The sequence below is a fragment of the Amphiprion ocellaris genome, chromosome 4 (assembly GCF_022539595.1).
Source record: "Amphiprion ocellaris isolate individual 3 ecotype Okinawa chromosome 4, ASM2253959v1, whole genome shotgun sequence".
Lineage (NCBI taxonomy): Eukaryota > Metazoa > Chordata > Actinopteri > Pomacentridae > Amphiprion > Amphiprion ocellaris.
The window spans coordinates 32,320,322-32,341,790 of NC_072769.1; the positions used below are offsets into that span (position 1 = coordinate 32,320,322).

Consider the following 21,469-nt stretch of genomic DNA (forward strand, 5'->3'; position numbering starts at 1 on the left):
TGCTGTTGTAATATAATGTATTTATGGCCCTAAAGAGCGCTGTATGGCATGAAAATAACCCCCGATGACATTGTTGAGATATTTTGTTTTGATCTCAGAGATGTCAAATTTACCTCATGTTACAAACTTGGGTATAGAGTTTGAAATATGGATTGTTAGAAAATCACCAGGAAAAAAAAAAGATCCAATAGACCAAGGGTTTGGGGTGGTTCTCTGACCTTGAGGTGGATTAAAAAAACAGACCGACGCAAAATACTTTCCAACAAAGAACCAAGGTTTATGCTCCAAATTTACCTGACATATTTCAATATTGATGTTAAGAACCTGCAATAATAGAGGGTGAAATCAAAGTAGGCATGTCTAAATAAAGCTTTTTATCCCGATCTGTCAGCCAGTTGGTGCCAAAAAAATAAATTCTCAGTTCTGTTCTAGTGCAATTAACCAGAAGGTCAAGGTTTTGTCTTATGCTGTGTAATCAATTCACATCTTAAAGTGGATTTTCACATTTTTTCCACATTGTCTGTGTTAAAGATTTCTGGGATCCCCTGACTTTTCACCTATTGCTGGTTGACACTGGTGGTTGAATGTTTAATGGTGTTACTCAAATTACAGCTGGAACTTTAATTCAGTATAATTCAGTATTATTTTATTAATATTTTATTTTGATTAAATGTGTACCTGTTGAATACTTCTTTAATTGTGTAATATAAATAGCATTTTAATCTAACATATTTTAGCAAAAAACACACATAATTAGTGCTTTTGCCAATATTTCAAATTTTCAAATGCAAAATTTATCATGAAACATATAATGTCTCACCTGTGTGTACAAACGTAGAAACTGCTTCACTGTGCCTATCATTCAACACTGTGCAGACAGAGATTTTGTACTTTGTGTCTGGCTCTAAATCAGAGATGGTCTTGTTGCAGTCTTGGGTGTATATTACTAGGGACTCTTTTCCTTCACTTGTGACAGTAAGAATGAATCGATGTTGAATTCCTTCCATGTCGTTCCCTTCGGTCCAGTCCAGGCACAGAGCTGTGGCCTCTACATGTATTTTTCTTAAATGTCGAGGGGGTGGCACCGCTAAAAGAGAGTACATTTGTATTCAATCAATAAAATCTGAATGATGAAAAAGAGTGAATAATGTCTTAACATGTCAAATTTTACCTGTGAAAACGGATGCTGTGACCGCTTTACTCAGACTGCCATCCTCGTCCTGTGTGGCCACGCTGAAGTAGTACAGCTGTCCAAGTTGGAGGCTCTCTATTTCAATTTTCTGAAAACCTCTGATGACAAAGCAACCTTCCTCCTTCTTTGTAGAGCTCCACTTAACTCTGAAGCTCTGTGGTGCCTCTGGTTCCTCAGGGCTTCCCCAGCTCAGGATCACTGAGGTTGGCTTCACTGACAGAAACGTGATTTCGCCAGGAGGGGGCACCACTGGCACACACAACACAAAGAAATCATTTGTTGCACTACTTTACATAATAATAAAACATGACCACATTGTGAGGGTCCTTCTGTCATATCTGATTTTACTGACTCTAAGCCAGGAATCAGCTCTGACTTACTTTTTTTATTTATTTTTTTAAACATACACTCAGAGTAAAACTGGATAACAGTTCTGGCAGTTAGAAAATAGCTGTAAAAATGTAAAATCATCTACAGACAGAGGGTGCCAACAGCACATAAAATATTTTATAGTTTTTACCTTTGACAGAGCATGTCACGTGTTTTTCTTAACTTTAGAGCATAGCCAGTACATGTCATAAAATCATATCAGATCAAACACAGACTTTATTACTTCATTACTGGTCTGCTTCAATAATGGTACAAAAATCATTTGGCAGTAGCTTTTTTAGGCTCCAGTTCAGCACTTTTTTCATGCTTATTTAAATTGACTGGATTTGTTTAAATTAGCTGTGTGCAACAAGTGCAGTTTGCTTCATCAAATATTGCATTTACTGCAAAAGTGCTCATATCACTTCCAGTAAAGTGGCATTCAAAGCAACTTTAGAATGTCATTCACCTTTATCAGGCAGTCCAAGGACAGCAACACCAACACTCTAATAAAACAGAGTGATAAGAAACACAGCCCATAGCAGCTACACATTTTCCACATCGTTACCACATTTTTATAATTTTTCACCTGATTAGAAATAATTTCATGTCCACTGTGGGCTCCCTGCACGCAAATGCTGCAAATCCTCATCTGATCAGTCCTGCAAAAGAAATCTAGAGACTTCTGGTAGTGCGGACAGCAATTCTCTGTGACATCTACGAGTTGGTGTCTCTCCAGGGCCTCCACTGTGTAGTGCTCCCGGACATGAAACCCACAGTAGGAACACATACAGGTCAGACAGGTCTTTACAGCAGCAGCTTGTTGGCAAATGTCACAAAGCACCCCCTCTTGTCTGTTTACAACCAGAAAAGTACAGCGCGGTTATTCATTACCAAATAAATCAATAATAGCATAGTTTCATCCTGGCTATAAAATTAAAGAAATAAAGGGTTTTATTGGATCAAAGGTGAAAGAGCAGTAATAGCACTGCTGTCATATACTAAAGGGATATCATTAAATAAAAAAATGTCAAGGAATCAAATTGTTATCCAGAGAAAAATGTCATCACAGGACGAAATAAAAACTGACCTTTAAGAAGAAGCACTTAAAAATCAAAATGTCTATTATGAAACAAGAATATAGACATACAAAACTCAACTTGATTGATTCATATCTGCTGTTGTTGCAATGACCTGGGCTTAAAGAAGTTGCATTGTGGACACTATGGGATGGAACACTTTTGGAAATTATACCTCAGCTAATGTGTTGATTTTGAGCAATTTTTGAACAAGTGCAGTAGTAAATTGTATCTCACATACAATATCTTAGTGCATCAGTTTTTAAAAAGTGCCTTGATTTGATAGGATTAACAGTGCATCATCAGATTTATTCACGTGCTGGAAACGTACCCAGAAGTGTACTTATGTCCACCCAAAGGCTGGGTCTGTCTTCTGAAAGGCCACCAAGAGAAAAAAGATGCAAAAGTTGAATTTAAACCTGGAAGGGATAAAAGCTAAAAATAAGCTGTATTAAATATAAAAATCAGTTTCACCTTTCGTTGTCGAGGCGAAGCGAGACATCTGTTGCAGACGAATCTGTCTTATACTCATAGCAGTCATCGTTTGGCCTCTCATGTCTGAAAGAACAAGAACATCAGCTGATCATTCACTAAACCCTTCTAGTGGCAAAATGTAATTCTTCCCTCTGTTTGTCTCATTACATGAATGCTTCTGTTGCTAAATATAACTTGAATTGATCAGTACCTTCAGTCTACATTTCTAAAAATAAATCCAGGGATCTTCTACCACAACTTACATAAATATATGTGAAAAATTCTAATATATTGATTCAGATTGAACCTTTAAATTGCAAGCATTGTTTTGATGAGTTTGACATAATAATGTTGGTAATTTAAACAAAATTTTTTAGCATAAATTGTTTTAAATCAAAAGTAAAGTTGTTGTAAATTCATTAAATTCACTTGATGACTTTTTCAAACATTTTTCTTGAGTTCAGGATTCCAAGTTCAGTCCTTAAAGACTGTCAAATGTGCGTTAATGCAACCAATTATTAATTATTTGGTCATTTAAAATACCATTGAACATAAAAGAAAGCTAATTCCCACAACTCAATGTGGTTTGTTGGTTGAACATAATTTAATTAGAAGTTGTCACAAGATTGGTGCAAACTGTTGTGTTAATTTTTTTGTTGAGCCTATATTTGTTTTTAGAGTGTACCTATAAATTGAGGGTGAGAAAACCCCTGTTTGAACAGAATTTATACACTTAAATTTTGCTCTGATGTTCCCCACTGTCACAATGCTATTCAGTAATCAGTACTGTCACTAATCTGTGTTGTATATCCAGTTAATGAATCACCTCCTCTTTCAATAACAGCACAGTAATTTGACATTCAACATATTACGATGCAAGGTATTGCATTATTTTCAGAAGGAATTTTACCTGTGATGCCTGAAGTCATCAGGGGCTCTGTGATCAGCTCTTTGTATTTGATATACAGCTGCTGGAAGGGGTTGTGGTATAAACCTGATAGTCATGACACATAGAGTAAAATATTCATGACTTTGCAGAGAGCCCAGAAGATTTAACAGATGCACAGGATAACAACTGACTTATTTATACGCTGGAAACATACTTGAAAGGTTCCTTATTCCAGGTCACATGTCCACCCCAAGGCTGTGGCATCCCATAGGTATCTTTACTGAAAGGATACCAATAGAAAAAGTCCTCAAATACAAATGGTGGCAGCAAGTTTAAAAAAAATGCAGGTAATAAAACTGAAAATAAATTAGATGTGGTAAGTCTGGCTTACATTTTGTTGCTGAAAAGAGGGAAGTCCTTTAATGACTCGTCTGCATCAAAGTTACAGTCTGGTTTCTCCAATCTGAAAAAAACATCAAATGATCATTCACTAAACCCTTTCAGTGACTTAACTTTACAACTATAACCAGGTTTGTCAGGCTTACACACACTGAAACTGGGTGGTTTATCTTTACTTCTGTTCAATTCCAGCAAGACACTGCCAGCTTTATCAAACATCCATCATCTATACACCGCTTAATCCTCACTAGGGTCTCTGGAGTCTATCCCAGCTGACTTGGGTGAAGGACAGGTCGCCAGTCTGTCGCAGGGCTACATATACAGACCAACAATCACAGCCGGAGTATCCGGAGAAAACCCATGCATGCACAGGGAGAACATGAAGAAAGATCCCGGGAATGCCGGGACATGAACCAGGGATCTTCTAGCTGCAAGGTGAAAGTGCTAACCACCACCACCTCACTGTGCTGCCACTTTTATTGCTTGATTCTTTCCTTAAAAGTTTTAATCGAGTGCTTTGAGTTTGACCACCAAAACCCAAAGTTAGAGAGAAAATCAGTTTGATTTGACTGTTTCATGCAAAAAAAAAAAATGATCTGCTATTTCATTTCTTTATGTGTTGTCTGTATTGTGACCTGGTGTTGAATCCATTGTTGCTTTTCCGTATTTTCTACAAGGCTATATAATTTTCTCTTTTAAAGGCAAACGTCAGGAATAATTTCTCACTGTTTTCTTTTATAATCATAACGGATGCCTTTTGAGTTTGTTGTCTGACAAACAGAGGGTGCTGAACCTGGTGTCTCCACCCTGGAAAAAATACGGAGCTAAAAACTTTTAACGGATAGAAAAATGTAGATTGGGAGAACATTAAATTATGAAAAACATGCTGTGAATAATGCAGCCCGACATGCACCTTCTTACACCTGTTGCAGTTTTTATATCCAACAAAATCTGACTGTAACAACATTACTGAGTCTGGATTTGAAATAACATCTGACACATCTGTCTGCAACCCAAAGCTCAAAGTTAAAAAAAAAACAACTAAATCTTTCTTACTGATTTTTCCTGAAATGAAGCGGTACATCTTTGGAAGACATCGCTGATGCACATTCATAGTATTCAGACCTTGGTGTCCTGGAAAAAAATAAAATAAAATAAATAAATAAATAACATTTTAATTCAGTAAAATATTTGTAATCTAAAAAATGGTTATAAAATAATATAAGCATGAAATATTTCCTCAAAAGAGGCCTGGTATTTTAGTGCTTTATAAAACATTGTTGGTAGGTGTCTAAACTAGTGTTGTTTTCTCTAATTCCTACAAGGCTGCACAACTTTCTCTCTTAAAAGTAGAAGTCATGGATCATTTCTCACTGTTCCCTTTTATATTCATTGAGTTTGTCGTCTCGCAAACAGAGGGTGCTGAACCTGGTCTTTCTCCAATTATTAGCAAATATGAAAGAGCTTTTCAACATATCTAAATACTGTATATCATGTTGTATTATTTTCTAAAAGTAAATGTTACCAAGGCCTATCTCTACAGGTAAGTGATACAGTTTTTATAACCAACAAAATCTGCCTACAACCCAAAGCTCAAAGTAAAAAATAGTGAGTAAAAAACTAAATCTTTCTTACTGATTTTTCCTGAAATGAAGTGGTACGTCTTTGGAAGACCTTGCTGATGCCCATTCATAGTATTCAGAACTGGGTGTCTGTGTCCTGGGAAAAAATTTAAAAATTCAGTAAAATATTTTTGATTAAAAATTGGTTATAAAATAACATAAGCATAAAATATTTCCTCAAAAGAGGCCTGGTATTTTAGTGCTTTATAAAATGTAGTGCCTTGTTGGTAGGTGTCTAAACTAGTGCTGTGTTCTCTAATTCCTACAAGGCTGCACAACTTTCTCTCTTAAAAGTAGAAGTCATGGATCATTTCTCACTGTTCTCTTTTATAATCATGACGGATGTCTTTTGACTTGGTTGTCTCACAAACAGAGGGTGCTGAACCTGGTGTCTCCCCACTGGAACAAATACAGGGACAAAAATGTACATTGTAACAGATATGAAAGAGCTTTTTAACATATAAAAATACTGTATATCATGTCGTATTATTTTCTAAAGGTAAGTGGTACCATATTTGTATCAACAAAATCCAACTGTAACAACATAACTGAGTTTGGATATGAAATTGCAAACATATCTGTCTGCAACCCAAAGTAAAGATAAAAGCTCAATCTTTCTTACTGATTTTTCCTGAAATGAAGCGGTACGTCTTTGGAAGACCTCTGTGATGCCCATTCATAGTATTCAGACTGGGATGTTTTCTTTTATAATCATAACGGATGCCTTTTGAGTTTGTTGTCTGACAAACAGAGGGTGCTGAACCTGGTGTCTCCACCCTGGAAAAAATACGGAGCTAAAAACTTTTAACGGATAGAAAAATGTAGATTGGGAGAACATTAAATTATGAAAAACATGCTGTGAATAATGCAGCCCGACATGCACCTTCTTACACCTGTTGCAGTTTTTATATCCAACAAAATCTGACTGTAACAACATTACTGAGTCTGGATTTGAAATAACATCTGACACATCTGTCTGCAACCCAAAGCTCAAAGTTAAAAAAAAAAAAACTAAATCTTTCTTACTGATTTTTCCTGAAATGAAGCGGTACGTCTTTGGAAGACCTCTGTGATGCCCATTCATAGTATTCAGACTGGGATGCCTGTATCCTGGAAAAAATGAGAACAAAAAATCAAGAAATTTAATTCAGTAAAATGGTCCTGCTTTATGTTCTCAGGCAGATGAATAAAACTGAGTTGTCATTGTACACTTCCGTGGAGAAAAGCACAACATACCACAAAAGATTCCTTGAGTACACACCAGATTTTTCTTTAAACATAAAGTTGCTTTATGTGTCTGCATAAGTATAATTGATGTATTTTTGAAACATGATTTCTGTCCTCAGTACGTCCGATAGCAAGCTCAGGAATTAGGCAAAAATGCAGACAAACATATAACCTACATTTCTACAATTTCATTTAGTAGACACTTTTATCTGATAGTAGATAGAACAAGGGTCTAGTCAGGAGAAAACAGCCTGCATTAGTGAGATAAAACACGTTTAAGTTTAACCAGTAGATTTATGATATTTAGAAGGTGGGTGTGTTAGCTTTTGTCGGAGCCAAAATATTAATTTCCTCTGTTTTCAGGCTCTGTGATAAAAACAATATATATTCTGCATTCCAGTCATTTGTATCATCTGTATATTTTCTGCATCTATTTATGGTGACAATTTCTTTATTTATGTTAAACAAACCATGAAATTCAGGCACATGTTGGCAATGTGCAACATGTAGATCTTACTACGTTTTCCACAGGTGCGTAAGCTTATAATTTACATTCGTATGACCTAGTGCTAAAGAAAAAATAGGTAAAAAATGTCTCTGTCACAGGCATTATTGCGATCATTAACAGTTTTTTATAAATCAGTGTTTTGGTCTAAATATACAAACACATAAAATCCACACCTGTGGGAGTGTACCCTGGTAATAACAAATTTGCATTTCCTGACATTTTCTAGTCTCCTTTGTGTCTTTTACTGTGAATCTATAGTAAAGTAAGCCTTGCTATTATGCAGCTCAAAGCTGAAGTCCACCCGAGGTCCGAATTTAAAAAGATAATCTAATTAATGGCTGTAAAATGTCCTAATAATACACAAACAACGCCTTTCTACATAGGTTGGACATTAGCTGATGCACAAATGCAACATCAAAAGCAGTTTAAGGGAAGAAGCTTATATCAAACCTCAGCACAGATATTCACTGGCAGACTATTAGAAATCAAACATTGTTGCAACACACCTCATCTTTCAGAAGCACTCTCATTTGAAAGCATCTTTTTACCTTTGGCTCTTGTCTTTTGAGCCAGCAGACACTTCTGGCTGTTCTTTGTTGTGGAAAGCAGACACAAGCTTCTTCACGTTCATTCTGAAAGGTTTTCAAACAACAGCATTATTCTGCTGGTGACTATAAAGCACTGTGAGTAATTGTCTGTCACACTGGCTTAAGGGCATTCTGATACTCAGCCACTTAAAAGATGAACATAAAAGCAGTATATAAAATATTCTACTTTTATTTTTGATTTAAAAAAATGTCAAAAAGAAGCCATGTATTCTTACCTTACATGCTCCTCCTCTGAAGAATCCATAATTGTTATGACTGTCACTTTCCACCTTTGGACCACACAGGCACTGGGCCATATGGACACCAACCCGCCTGCACATGTTTACAAGCCAGTTATCAAGTATGAAATCTTAAAATGACATTCCTTACAGCGTCGTGTCAAAAGATCAAAGTTGGAAATTAAACCCAAGTGAGATGATTGGGAAGCAGCTATGCTTATCGACACCCTCTTAAAATACTGGCCAAGTCATTTTTTCAAGGATTTCAGAAAACTCAAAAAAGTGAACCACACCACACTGAACCTTGATGTAGGCCATTATACTACAGGTGTAGAATCGCATTATCTATTCAACTGAAGATGTAAGTGATTTTACCAGAGGTGGGCAGTTTAATGAGAGGATGATTTAGGCAAAACAATAACTTTTGTCAAAAAATGACTTAAGAATGCATTCAAGATGAAAATATTTGCACTTTTATAGTTAGAGGTTGAGATAATTGCAGCTATTTTTGTAGAAGTGGTTTAATTAATGATATATAATATAATAAAGCATCATATTGTTGATGAGATGATACAGACATGGTACAGTTTCAAGACCCTGTAAAACCCACATTTTTCTTAATTTAACCCAAACTAGAGGATCTAAAACAGTGGTAGCCAACACGGTGCCCGCAGACGCCTGGTTGCCAGCAGAGACCATGTGAGTTGCTGGGGACACATGTTCTAAAAGATAACACTAGTCACCATGAAATTCCTTATAAAAAAATATAGTTGCTGTTCTTTTTAAATCAAAAATACTTACATTAATGCAGATTTTAAATTACAATATTTATTATAATTTTTTTTTTAAAAACAAAAACGTCTTCGGTGTAAATGAACTTTGACCTTGTCCGAGTCAAAGTTCACTGCGCATGTCAAACCACCACGTCATTCTGCTGCGTCCGGACGCAGACGCTTCGGGAAGCTAGATGTGGTTTTTACCCCCAAAACATGACAGAGAAGTGAAAGAGAAAACACTATTTTCACGATGACTCTGAGGAAGAAAGATAAAGATAAATGAAAGATAAATGTAAGTGTCCTATTTGCGGGGCGACTTTTGCGTCGGCAAAGCGGCACAATGTGGAGAGACTCGACTTTACTCGCTACAAAGCTTCCATGCTAACTAGCCACCTGGTAGCGCACATAGACTGTATGCGCACTACGGACAGAAAAAGCCTGGGACTTAAAGGCAGCTTTGACATCTAGTACGCGGCGAAAAGTTTCTTCGTGGAGAAAAATGTACCATTAGAAAGGCTTGTTCTAGTGACGACAGACAGGGCTCCCTCCATGACGGGTCGCCATGCAGGCTTCATTGTACGATGCAGAGGTGATCCAGACTTCCCAACATTCCTACATTACCACTGCATCATTCACCAGCAGGACATATGTATGTACAAAAGTGGCCGGATTTGATCATGTGATGACTCGTGTTGTGAAGATCATAAATGGCTCCAAAGCCAAACAACCAGGACATTGAAGGTGCTGCTGGAGGAGCTGTCAGCGGAACATCGTGACCTGTTACTACACACAGAAACCCCATGGATCAGCAGGGGACCAGTTTTACAGCGTTTTTTGTCACTGTTGGCCGAAATCAAAGAGTTGATGCAATCCAAAGGGGAAGACACCTTGCTTGCGTGAGGACACTGAGTAAACTCTTGCCCTTTCATTTTTAACAGACATCACTGGGAAACTGAACCATCTGAACTGTGAGCTGCAAGGTAAAGGTAAGACATGATAAGCTCTGCAATGCCAGGCTTCTCACTAACACACATTTACAGACAAAGAAAGAGGTAACATATTGTCATTCAAAACACTGTGCCATTACACAAAAGTGTGAAAAATAATTTGTTGAAAACATGTAATGATTTGTTGTTATGATCTGTTAAAACTGTTGCAATGCTGGTGAAAAATGCTGGTGATTAGTACTAACGTGATAGGATTCATTTCAAAATGTGAAAGAGTTGATTTTTTTTCTTACATAACTGATAATTTGTACCAACATGGGACAGAGTTCATGAATTGTTCAAAAATGTTACAAAGGTAGTGGTTTGCACTAATGAAGCATGATTTGATGACAGTTAATGATTTCCTAAAAATGTTAGAAGTGATAATTTGCACAGAAATGTAACTGGTGTGATTTTGAACAAAATGCTGCAAATATGCTGATTCATACAAAACTGCCAAGAAAGATATTTACCAAAGTTTCAGAGATGGGATACCTCTGACCTTTAAATATTGGAACAGATTTCCATATATATGTGTGTGTGTGTGTGTGTGTGTGTGTGTGTGTGTGTGTGTGTGTGTGTGTGTTTCCTACCGTCATTGTTGTGGAAAGCGTTGTTAATAATTATTGTGAGGAATAATTAACATACATGTGATCAGAAAGTCTTTTTACATATTATTTTCATATTATTATTTAAAGATAATGGCACAAGTTTGCTATTGAGGAAGTTTGTATCAAACAAGGTGCCCTTCATACTACTCAGTACCCTTGAAGTTGCTCTCAGGTTCAAAAAGGTTGATGACTCCTGATCTAAAATCAGTTTCAGTAGATACAATGTGACCCAGAACATCCTCAAATTTGGACATTTAGGGTGTTTTTTTTCTACTGCAAACGTCAAAATGGCTCAATTTTTAGATCATTCTTTTAGGTTAGATTTTAAAGTAATGTCACCTGCTCTTATTTAAAATGAAGCAAGGGAGAATCAGATTGTTTGCAGAATGAAAACTTACCTGAAAGAGGCTCCTGGACATTCCAACATATGAAATGAAATGACTTTGAGGCGGGAGAGAGTCATAGAGAAGGAAGGGAAGAGTCTGGATTACATCATTTGCAGTATTACTGGCTAAGTTACTGATTTCACTGTCATGTGTGTGTGTAATATATAACTAGTTCATATGTTTGGAAAGGGCTGGGATTCTTTCATAAAACGGTCTGTTAGAAAATACCATCCCAATAACATCAGTGTCAGAGTTCATGTTTGAAATTCAACCTGTGTGTTCAAGTTTCATAAATGACAGAATGACATAGTGACATGGGAACTGCAACAACCCTCTGATTTATGATGATATATGAATCTGTCTTGTTGTATAACCCTGAATGATTACAAAGGTCTGCTGCATAACAAAGATATACTTATGTTGCTTAAAAACATCCAAAACTACACAGAATATTTCAGCAGATCTTTAAAAAAAGATAAAACTATCATTAAATACTAAGGGCTCTGTTCTAATCATGCAAATGCAACGAGCAGAGATAAGTGGAAGGTCTTCAAGCGCATTTGCAATCCATGTTCGTGCAGCAGCACAAAGTGCACAAAGTGGAGGGTGAGGCAATAGGTAACTACACTCTCAGCCAATCACATCCTGAGATCAGTGAAATATGACAACTTATGCCACCGCATATCTACAGTCAGAGGCAAACTGTGTAGGCTTTTATTTTAACATTTCACTCATTCAGCCACAATAGCAAAGATAAATACATAAATACTACTAATAGGTCAGTGGAGCTTGTGTATCAGTCATATTGTCTCGTAAAATGTTACACAGCAGTGTTTTTAGTTCACTAGATTCGTGAATAAAACATTAAGTGCTTAATTAAGTTTTTTAAAAAGAGTCAAAGGCCAACAGGGTTATCAAGCCCTCAGCATATCTGTCTTGTTGCCTTAAGATTGCTGCATAGATTTAATGAGCAATAAGCACCATTATATTCGCCTACATTTGTTTATTCTCTTACTTATATAATTCAGATTGCTTCACCCACGGCAAATGCACATCTTTGATTCAGATTTAAACACATCTATTGTTGTAGGGTGTTTCATTTGAATAGTTTTTTGTATTTTAAGCATTGTTCTCTTGTTGCTTTTTTCCTTTTTGAATTTAATGCAAAATGTTTCATTAGGCAAATGCTTAACCATTTTAGTGCAAACGTGGAAAAAATGTACATGATTTTAAGAAAATCTTGGTGTTTCTTTGCCCCCCTGTTTGCATTATTGACAGCATGAAGCATGATATTGTAATAATCCAAAGAGTATCTTGTTATGTCATGTGTGTCTCCTTTCAAGTGCTCCATAAATGTTCAGAGGGGTTGAAATCAGCTGTCTGTGGAGGAAAGTCCATGACAGTCAGCTCTCTGTGGTCATGTTTAGTCCTTTTAAAAGCTTTCAGCTGTGCTTGGCTTAATTATCCTGCAGCAATATGAATTCTTCTCCACAAAGATATGAACAGGAGATGAGAGCATCATTGTCTGCTTTGAGACTAGAGATCCTCTTTGAACAGAACTTTGCTGACTGGAGTCTTGCTTTTTGTTTATTTAGAAAATTCTGTATCTGTGATGAAGTTTCTTTCCCATCTCTCAGTGAACAAAGCCTGGTGTATTGATCTTCTGCTCACTTTTTGTCTGCCTATTTGTACTTTGGATGATCCATTTTCCCTAAAGTGCTTTAGAGCTCCACGCCCTGCCCTCTTGGAAACCTTCAGTCCAGCTGTGATTTGATGCTGAGAAAGTCTCTCTTTGGTCAGAATAACAATCTTACTTTTGACGCTTCGACTTAGTTCTAATGCTGTGTAAGAGGTAAACAATGGCTGCAGGTTGATTTAGTTCAGCAAGCCTCTAATGGGCCGATCAAATCCAGCTGAGTGTCATCTGAATGCTGTTTCAGTGGAAGAGATGCACCTCAAACAAATCTGACTTTCTGTAGAAAGGACTTAACATGATCACTGCCACTAATGTGCTGAAATTTGATATATAACCTGCAGAATATTCCACTTAATTCCACATCTCATAACCACTTTTGTTTTTAAATGTTTCTAATTTCTCAAACTGTCTGGTTATTTCCAGGTTTATTTGAAAAAATGGCTGTTGGACCCACTGTATAAAAGGCTGTGTGTGTAGTTATGTCTGATACATCACATACGTATATCAGTGATTTTTTGTGTACCTTAGTATACACAAGTAGGTTAATAACATGTGAGGTGGAGACTGTTTATTGCACCTTTCTAAGGGTTGATGTGAGAGTAACTACATAGTGTTGCTCCCACACAGCAGTATGGCCAAACAAACAAAATACCACCTACCTGTATGAGTGGGTGGAGTATAGAGATTCTAGATCAATGGGCAGACGGATGCAACAAAGGATTGTGTTTGTGTGCATGCATGTGTGTAGGCTGAATGATACAGCTGTGGGTGACCGTCAGCATCTGAATACCGTATAACCATAGGGACTTTTGCATACATGTGACTTAAATGCGTGGATGATTACCTTTGTTAAATTGTAGTTAACAGTCAGTTATCACTGTGCAAGGACAAAACTAAAAAGGTGTCAATCCAAAAAGGGTTTAAGGACGATGTTTCTTCCACTGACTGAGGTAATGGAAGAGACATCTTCAGAGCAGAGAGGACTGAGAACAAGCTCCTGGGTAGGATCTCAGAGGAGATTCAGACAGCAGTGTAACAGGCTCACTCTCACGTTGTTTTATTGCTCAATGTATTAGATAACTATGCAAACACAAGTCCGAAGTGTATATAAAATTTTGATGGAGATCGGTGCAATTCATTGTGACATCGCCAGCAGCGTCAATATGACACCACTGCTATCAGAAAGCATTGCTGTGAGAATTACAGATATTGAAATACTGTAGATACACTGGAAGCAACACCATGCTAATTTGGCTGAGAAAGTTTGTTTGTATGTAAGACAGTAGGTTGGTAGACAGAGGGATGTAATAATGAGAAAAATTTAGAGGAAACATAGTTACATCAGTTTTAAAAGTTTAATCAAGTTTTTTTATGTTAGGACAACAAAAAGGCACTAAAGAACTTTGAGCACAGATGTTTATTCTTAAGCTATGGGAAAACTGTGAGATGTGTCTCCCTCTACAGAGCTGTCTTGGTTTAACATGGGACAAAAAGCTCTCACATATAATTAGTAAATGTAGAAATTAGTTATTTTGCGGACAGAATAGTTGGTACAGTATGTACAGATATTTAAGGGAAAACCCAGATCCATCTGCACCAGTCATAGTCCCACATTCACAATGTAGTTTGCTCAAAACAACCTACATCTATCCATTTGGTCAGCTGCCTGCTAAATTTAAGTCCATAAAGCATTACTTATTGCAAAAGAGTCCATTTCAGGCTTCAGCTGTTGGCAATGCTTTGTATCACTGTGTATAAACTGGTCACATATCGTGCTGCAGAATGTAACTAACACCTCAATCCTCTCTCTGCAGGAAAACTACATCTCACAGACCCAGTATCGTTCATAATCACAGCCTTCATCATTCCACTCTGCGTTTTTTGATCCACGGCGCCAGAACTCCACACAGTCCTGGTTCCTCCCGTCATAGCTGTTGGGTTGGCCACTACCCCAGAACCTGCAGAACAAGGAGACACATGCAGCAATAGACTAGAAACTACTCTGGCCTTGGACAAATGGAGTCGACATAATTTGGAATTTTCACTCTTAGGGATTTAAAGAGGGCTGCAAAGTGGCTGGATGGTTATCACTGTCGCCTAACATCTCGAAAGTCCCCGGTCCAGGCCTGGGCCTGGGATCTTTCTGTGTGGAGTTTGCATGTTCTCCCTGTAAATGAGTGAGTTTTCACTGGGTTCTCCAGCTTCCTCCCACAGTCCAAAAACATGCTGAGGTTAACTGGTAATTCTAAATTGTCCATAGGTGTGAAAGTGTGTGTGTAATAGACTGGCGACCTGTCCAGGGTGCAACCTGCCTTCGCCCTAAGTCAGCTGGGATAGGCTCCAGCCCCTCTGATGTATAGGTAATGGATGAATATAAAGAGATATGTATTTAATTTCTTACGATTTGCTCAGCGGTGTCCCATCTACCCATTTCCACTGCCCCTCTGTTTCTTTATCTGTCAGTCCAATCCAAACTTCTCTGTCACTGGTATACAAGGTGTTGACGAAGTCCTACGAAGGAAGAGACATTGAGTTACTGCAAGGTACTGTCATACATACAGTTATAGATTAGGTGCAGTGGAAGAAGAAGGGCAAAAATGCTCATATCATTCTCATTAATTTTTAGGCTAACAGTGGATGAAACATGAGATGCAAAGTTAGAAACTACCTCGTTCACACAGCTAAAGGTTTGAGGAGCTATATTTTCCTCCAGACTGCTGGAGACCAAATACAGAGCTAAAATATACTATTGAATGCTAAATTCACATTTACGAGGTTGCTATGCAAACTTTAAAAGGTTATGTTGAAAAAAAATGCATGTTAACAACTCATTCTGTAACTCCTTGTCATTCATTAACCAAAACAATGATCAGAAAGACACAACAGAACACTTTGGTATCTTTCAAAATGTGCTGTTGCTGCTTTAACAAAGCATAAGGCCTCTAAATGTATATGGTGGCACATACAGTAATGAATATGAAGATAGATGCACACAGATCGACACACCATTTCCTCTTGGCTCGTTATGACTGTCAGGTCTGCATCTTTATTGTTACAGAATGTTCTGGCCGAGGACCAGCTTTTCTTGCTCGAAGAAGCATAGTAGCAGCTGTCCTGGAACTTCCTCCAGCCGGTGTGGCATTTCTTCTCTGTAATTGTAAGATAATCATTGATCAAGAACTATACACTGAGACAATAGTGATTGTTGAAGTGGGGTTTTGGACAACTGGATGTATTTTTCATCAGACAGCATGGTTCATATAGGGTTTAGTTGACCACATGCATTTTTCCAGTAGAGGAAACATTTTCTTTTTTTTTTTTTTTTTTTTAACATTTCTTTCTACTTACCTCGAATGACTCTGTTCAGATTGTTAACTTTTGCCAGAAGCTGGTCTCTCTCAGCAGTCAAATTGTCGTTTTTCACCTTCAACAGGTCTCTTTCCGCCGTTACGTTCTTCACGCTGCTTTCAATGTCGTTTTTTTCCCGAAGCAGTGATGCATAAGAAGCCTGCAACTCCTTTTCTGCCTTTTTAACTAAATCATAAGAAGCCTCCAGTGTGTCCCTTGCTGACATCAGGTTTTGGTGACTGCTTGCTATCTTGTCTTTCTCACCGACAGACGCATTATATCTGCCCTGCAAATATTCTACTCTTGTGATCAAGTCATTGTAGCTTAACTGGAGCTGCTCTCTGGCTCTGGTTACATTATTGAACTTGTTCTGTAAGTTGTCCCTTTCTTTGGTGGTTGAGTCATAACTGGCCTGTAACTCTTTTCTGTGTTTGAGAACTGAATCATATTGTTTTTGTAACACGTTTTTGGCTGTACTCAAGGTACTGGTGTTTGTCTGCAGTTGGTCTTTAGATGCTTTTAGCTGTTCTAACTCTTTGTTTAAAGCAACATGTTCGGTCTTTAACTGGTTTTGACTAAGTGTCAATTTGTATGTTTCCTCACTCAGTCGGTGGTAACTCATCTGTAATTGGTCTTTCGTTGTAGAAAAGGTGTCATAATTTCGCTGTAAATTAATACAGTCGGCTTCCAGATTCTTTTTCTCTTTTTGTGCTGCATTCAGGCTCTGTTGCAGGCCATCTTTCTCCTCACTCATTGCCATTAAACTGTTCTGACGGTCTCGCTCTACATTTTGATCTGATAAAGAGGAGAGACAACACGCCAATCAGTGATTTTACTGCAATATCAATGCAATGTTGGATATTTGACGGAGAAAACAAACAGGTAGAACTCACAGTGCACACTTTGACCTATGACTCCAGCCAGCAGGACAATAGCCAGCAGCCCGAGGCAAACTGTAGCAACCTTGAAGGGGTTGTTTCTCAATGCATGAACTGAAAGACGGCAAGAAAAGCAGAAGCAGAAACGAAAAATTGATGAAGTGATCTAAGGAACATGCAGTTTTACTGAGCGATGCTGCAAAATACTATACAAAACAGTCATTTCACAGTCTAAGCAGTCAATACTTTAGAAATACACATAATTAGTCATGATCATTAGTATACAATATGCAACATTTCCTATATTGACAAAATATAACCACAAATATGAACGGCATCAATCTTAAAAATAAACATTACAGCAGCATCTCTTTCCAAATATTTATTATGATGTTGTCATATATCCGTTTCAGTGATTTTCCCATATTTTCACTGTGTCAAAGAGTAACACAAGTGAAATTCATTTAGTAATAATACATTTTTTTTCGCCACTCCTGAGCAGTGGACCAAACACAACAAGGTAACCAAAAAACTATTTCCTTTTTAAACATTGCACAAACAGGGAGCAACATTAGCAATCATTTTGAAGCCGTGTTTTTGATAATTTGACAAACTTAACTCCTATCTTCACTTTCATTTTGGTTCTGTTTTGCGCTCCACTAACTCCAGGGGAAAATATCTGCTCTGTAGATGCCAAAAAATTACACAGTTTTAATAATCTTGCTGTGTGATGTTGTGCGGATGGAACACTATTGCATTTTTTTATCCAAATTAGTGCTCATTGCCAAAAACACAACTCTAAATGAATGCTAATGTAGCGCCACAAGTTTCCATTCAAATTTAGCCCAATTCTGCTTTCTAAATGTACATCAAATCACAAAAGAAATTTCCACATTAAGGCTTATTTTGGTATGTATGACTTTTTGCAGTTCTTTTTTTTTTGCATCATTAAAATGAAACTAATCAAAAATGGATTTGAAACTTTGACTACTGCAAAAATTCCCTCTCAGTTTATGACAGGCATTACTTCAATGTCTGCAATCCCTCTAAAGCAGGCGAGACAATAAATTATTGCACAATCTGATGTGCAACATACACTACATAATAAATTACAAGCACAAAACTCAGAAATGGAAATTTAGAATTATTATTATTATATTAATGCTTATGAAAATCCTGTTCATAACCTTACTCTGCAACAACCCAAACATGAAAACAATAATCCGTTTGTGAAGTTGCTTAACAAAACGTGGATTAAGAAAGTCTCAAACCCATTTTCCTTTCTCTTCCTTATGAGGGTGTGAACTGAGCAAACCTGTGAACAAACCTATTAAATTGAGGAAGGTTACTGTCTCCCCATTTTCCATCTCTACAGTGGAACAGATACTGCCGTGAATGTTTGAATCGCATGTTTCATGAACATTGTGACCTATCAAATATGTCTCCATTTCACTTGGTTGCATTTTATTTTTACCGATGCAGCAACTTTTACACCACAGCTACGTATTAAATTTACTTTGACTGACTTCTGCTCCGATTTTTTCATGCAAAAATTTGAAATGTACAAAAAAAGCAGGTGAATTGGAACACACTGTGTTGCTTTGTGTAAAGAAGTGATTATTTGCTGAGATGATAGTATGCCTGTCAAGTAAATTAGATTCTTCTGTCAAATGTTCTCAGTGTGGCCTATACTGCACGGTATATGACAATGGAGAAAATTATTTCTTTTCTAGAATGTAAAGAGTGTATACTAATCATCCAAAAGCATTTCTGATTTCTGTTGATGAAAGCAGCTTTAGATATTTTAAAGTGAATTTATTACCTGAAAAGATGGATTGGGTGCTATCCCCAAAAAGCTGCTTGTAGGCAACTTTACTGTCATCGCTGTCCGCAGCCATCTGTGCTTCTGTCTAATGAACTGGAATGTTGCCAGTGAAAAACAATAATGTTAGTATGTGAAATAGCTGCTGAGTTTTCCAATAGTGTTACTAAACAACAAAAACTAAAACAAAATCAAGCACATATTACTTTCTCCATCAATCTTTCAAGGTGCTGAAACCTTTATTTCTCTGTTTGCAGAATTAGAAAAGAAAAACCTTACCTCCACTCTTTTAAAGATGATTACAGATACAGTGGAAGAAAAATGAAGAAATGTATAAGGCCTAAGGTCCTTTAGCTCTCACTTATGCTCTATGAAATGAAGTTTAACATGTTCTTCTATATTTGTGTATGGAAGAGTAGAAATAGTGGGTTGGTTAGTGGGTGGAGTGACAGCTTCCCGTGTTCCTCTCTAAGTAAATCAGAAATCAGATCAAATGGTGCTACCAAAGTGTTGAAGTTTCACCCAGGATACATTCAATTTGTATCCTTTAAACAACATTATCCCATCAACTAAAGGCCAGAGATTTTCCATGTTATTTGTTATTATGCCACTAATTTAGAATCTGCAGTACAACAGTGTCTGATTCTGCATGAGCTGAAATCTGAAAATTCAAGCACACATTAACTAAAAAACTTGATGATGTAGAAGTCGGCTGGTGATATTTTCGGATTGCAGCTGCATGTGACAATAATACGAAACTAAACATACAGCATACTTTTATATGAAATACTTGGTCACAAACATGAAAAAGGTTATTTTCATTGAACTTTCATAACTGATTGAACAGGTCTGACAAGTTGCGCCACAAAAACAAAAATATTGCTAAATAGCCTGATCAAGTAGAGCGCTGGAGTTTCAAAATTATTAAAAATGGCAAAAAATTATTTTATTAGTTTTATTTTGAGAACCCTTTTGAAACTCCACAACTCTGAAAATGTGTAATTTTTGTGGTACAGTTCAGAAAATATCACTAGTAAAGTGCATTGTAATCTAAATACTTCGCCGGCCGAATGTCAGTTAGACTATTTAATAATTCTGCATGAAGCAACCTTAACCCCATTTGAGCAAACATTTACCATACATTTTATAATTTGGTGGAAAAACATTACTGAATAATCCTACAGTTATATTTGGTGGAGATATATTAACAAGAAAACATAAATAAATCCTACACATTATTTATTTTTATTTTGTAAAGGATGGACCAATGTGTTTTATGCTAAAGGAGCAAAGAAATAAAGCAGCAAGGCACCGTTTCCTGAGCATTTAGAGAATTCATCATGCTCTCATCGTGGCTGCCACCTCAATACATGACTGTTGGACCACAACCTTTGTCATCCTACCCTAACATATGTATACTTTTCATTTTTTTAATCAAACACATTTTAAAGACAAATCTTCAGAAAACTCACTTTGAGTTTCAGCTTTCATGCTTCCTTTAAAATCATAAAGCAGCAATGCTAGAAGTTTCCCAATGTGATCCACAAGCATGAACAGATATGAGGAAGAACAGATTTCACAAAAACAACAATGCTGGCATTGCAGCTTTCATATCATCATATGGTGGTAAAATCTGAGTCAGATCAAATGTGCAAGTTTTTCAACTGTCAACAAAAATGTGATGATCTGTTTCTGACAAAGAAATTGTGTTTTATTACTGAGTCGAAACCTTCCCAACTTTATTTGTAGAAGTAAAGCTGGAGTGCATGAGAATGGAGGTGCAGTTGCAATTTTTTCTTTATTTCCTGTGTAAACGGATGACTCGTGGGGAAACTGCTTCTTCTGAATACACTGCTCTTCCACTAAATTTATGCCCTCAAATTATTGAAACAAAATATGTTAATCAAACAATGCATAGATATTAAATATATTAAATGATACATCCCAAATTCTAATCAAACACAAATTGCTGAAACCAAATCTCAACAGAACACCAAATTCAAATTCATTATTCTAATAATAAAAATCAAATACTCCTTAATTGGCTAATTAAGAAAAAACAACTTCAAATAATATCACTTCAAGTAATTGTAACGTGAACTCTGAAAGGCTAGTAGGAGGAGTAATGCACCCTATATTTAAAAAAGGAAACTGTCTGCCAGTTGCATTTCCTAAAGATTACTAAAGATGTACTTTTCACAGTAAAATTTCATGAACTAGAGTTGTTAGATCAATTAATGTTGAGATAAACTGAGTCAGTCTAGCTTAAATACAATCTATAAGTGGAAAAAAATCAAGATCAGTCGATGCGAGAAGAGAAGAAGGAGACTGTATTAAAAAACCCAAGTTTCAGTTAAATATGTTTATAGAATATAGGATGG

General features: G+C 36.8%; 2 protein-coding genes and 1 long non-coding RNA gene across 8 annotated transcripts in view; 1 reads left to right on the plus strand and 2 right to left on the minus strand.

The window, feature by feature from the left end:
• Nucleotides 1–11,420, minus strand: part of LOC111583389 (up-regulator of cell proliferation-like) — a 15,280-nt gene extending 3,860 nt beyond the window's left edge. Inside the window, exons 1-16 of one of the 6 annotated variants that reach the window (XM_055010189.1) lie at nucleotides 11,357–11,420; nucleotides 8,583–8,679; nucleotides 8,308–8,391; nucleotides 7,051–7,134; nucleotides 6,343–6,423; nucleotides 6,038–6,121; nucleotides 5,459–5,536; nucleotides 4,395–4,466; nucleotides 4,218–4,283; nucleotides 4,025–4,108; nucleotides 3,115–3,198; nucleotides 2,972–3,013; nucleotides 2,151–2,415; nucleotides 2,031–2,067; nucleotides 1,172–1,441; nucleotides 821–1,087 (exon numbers count right to left, since the gene is read on the minus strand). In XM_055010189.1, coding sequence (XP_054866164.1) covers nucleotides 821–1,087; nucleotides 1,172–1,441; nucleotides 2,031–2,067; nucleotides 2,151–2,415; nucleotides 2,972–3,013; nucleotides 3,115–3,198; nucleotides 4,025–4,108; nucleotides 4,218–4,283; nucleotides 4,395–4,466; nucleotides 5,459–5,536; nucleotides 6,038–6,121; nucleotides 6,343–6,423; nucleotides 7,051–7,134; nucleotides 8,308–8,391; nucleotides 8,583–8,611 — 1,627 coding nt within the window. In that variant the 5' untranslated portion in view covers nucleotides 8,612–8,679; nucleotides 11,357–11,420. Of the gene's footprint in view, nucleotides 1–820; nucleotides 1,088–1,171; nucleotides 1,442–2,030; nucleotides 2,068–2,150; nucleotides 2,416–2,971; nucleotides 3,014–3,114; nucleotides 3,199–4,024; nucleotides 4,109–4,217; nucleotides 4,284–4,394; nucleotides 4,467–5,458; nucleotides 5,537–6,037; nucleotides 6,122–6,342; nucleotides 6,424–6,646; nucleotides 6,819–7,050; nucleotides 7,135–8,307; nucleotides 8,392–8,582; nucleotides 8,680–11,356 lie in introns of those variants that run through there. The other 5 variants (XM_055010190.1, XM_055010191.1, XM_055010193.1 and 2 more) reach the window with 5 other exon arrangements.
• Nucleotides 9,516–18,791, plus strand: LOC129348785 (uncharacterized). The gene is made up of 2 exons (XR_008601480.1): nucleotides 9,516–10,347; nucleotides 14,855–18,791. It is a non-coding gene; the product is annotated as an uncharacterized LOC129348785 (long non-coding RNA).
• On the minus strand, nucleotides 14,382–19,498 carry LOC111583391 (C-type lectin domain family 4 member M-like). Its single transcript, XM_023292462.3, has 7 exons — nucleotides 19,368–19,498; nucleotides 19,089–19,184; nucleotides 17,282–17,380; nucleotides 16,389–17,183; nucleotides 16,047–16,189; nucleotides 15,442–15,551; nucleotides 14,382–14,998 (listed from the first exon to the last, which is right to left on the minus strand). The coding sequence occupies exons 2-7, from the start codon at nucleotides 19,162–19,164 to the stop codon at nucleotides 14,860–14,862; spliced, it is 1,362 nt and encodes a 453-aa protein (XP_023148230.2). The 5' UTR covers nucleotides 19,165–19,184; nucleotides 19,368–19,498; the 3' UTR covers nucleotides 14,382–14,859.
• Nucleotides 19,499–21,469: the final 1,971 nt, after the last annotated feature.

Bases quoted from the DNA above. Each gene is read 5' to 3' on its own strand.
- LOC111583391 (XM_023292462.3), bottom strand. From the start codon at position 19,164: ATGGCTGCGGACAGCGATGACAGTAAAGTTGCCTACAAGCAGCTTTTT. The intron at 16,190-16,388 runs GTAAGTAGAAAG...TTACAATTACAG, and splicing joins TCTGAACAGAGTCATTCGAG to AGAAGAAATGCCACACCGGC. The intron at 14,999-15,441 runs GTAAGAAATTAA...CTTGTTCTGCAG, and splicing joins GGGACACCGCTGAGCAAATC to GTTCTGGGGTAGTGGCCAAC.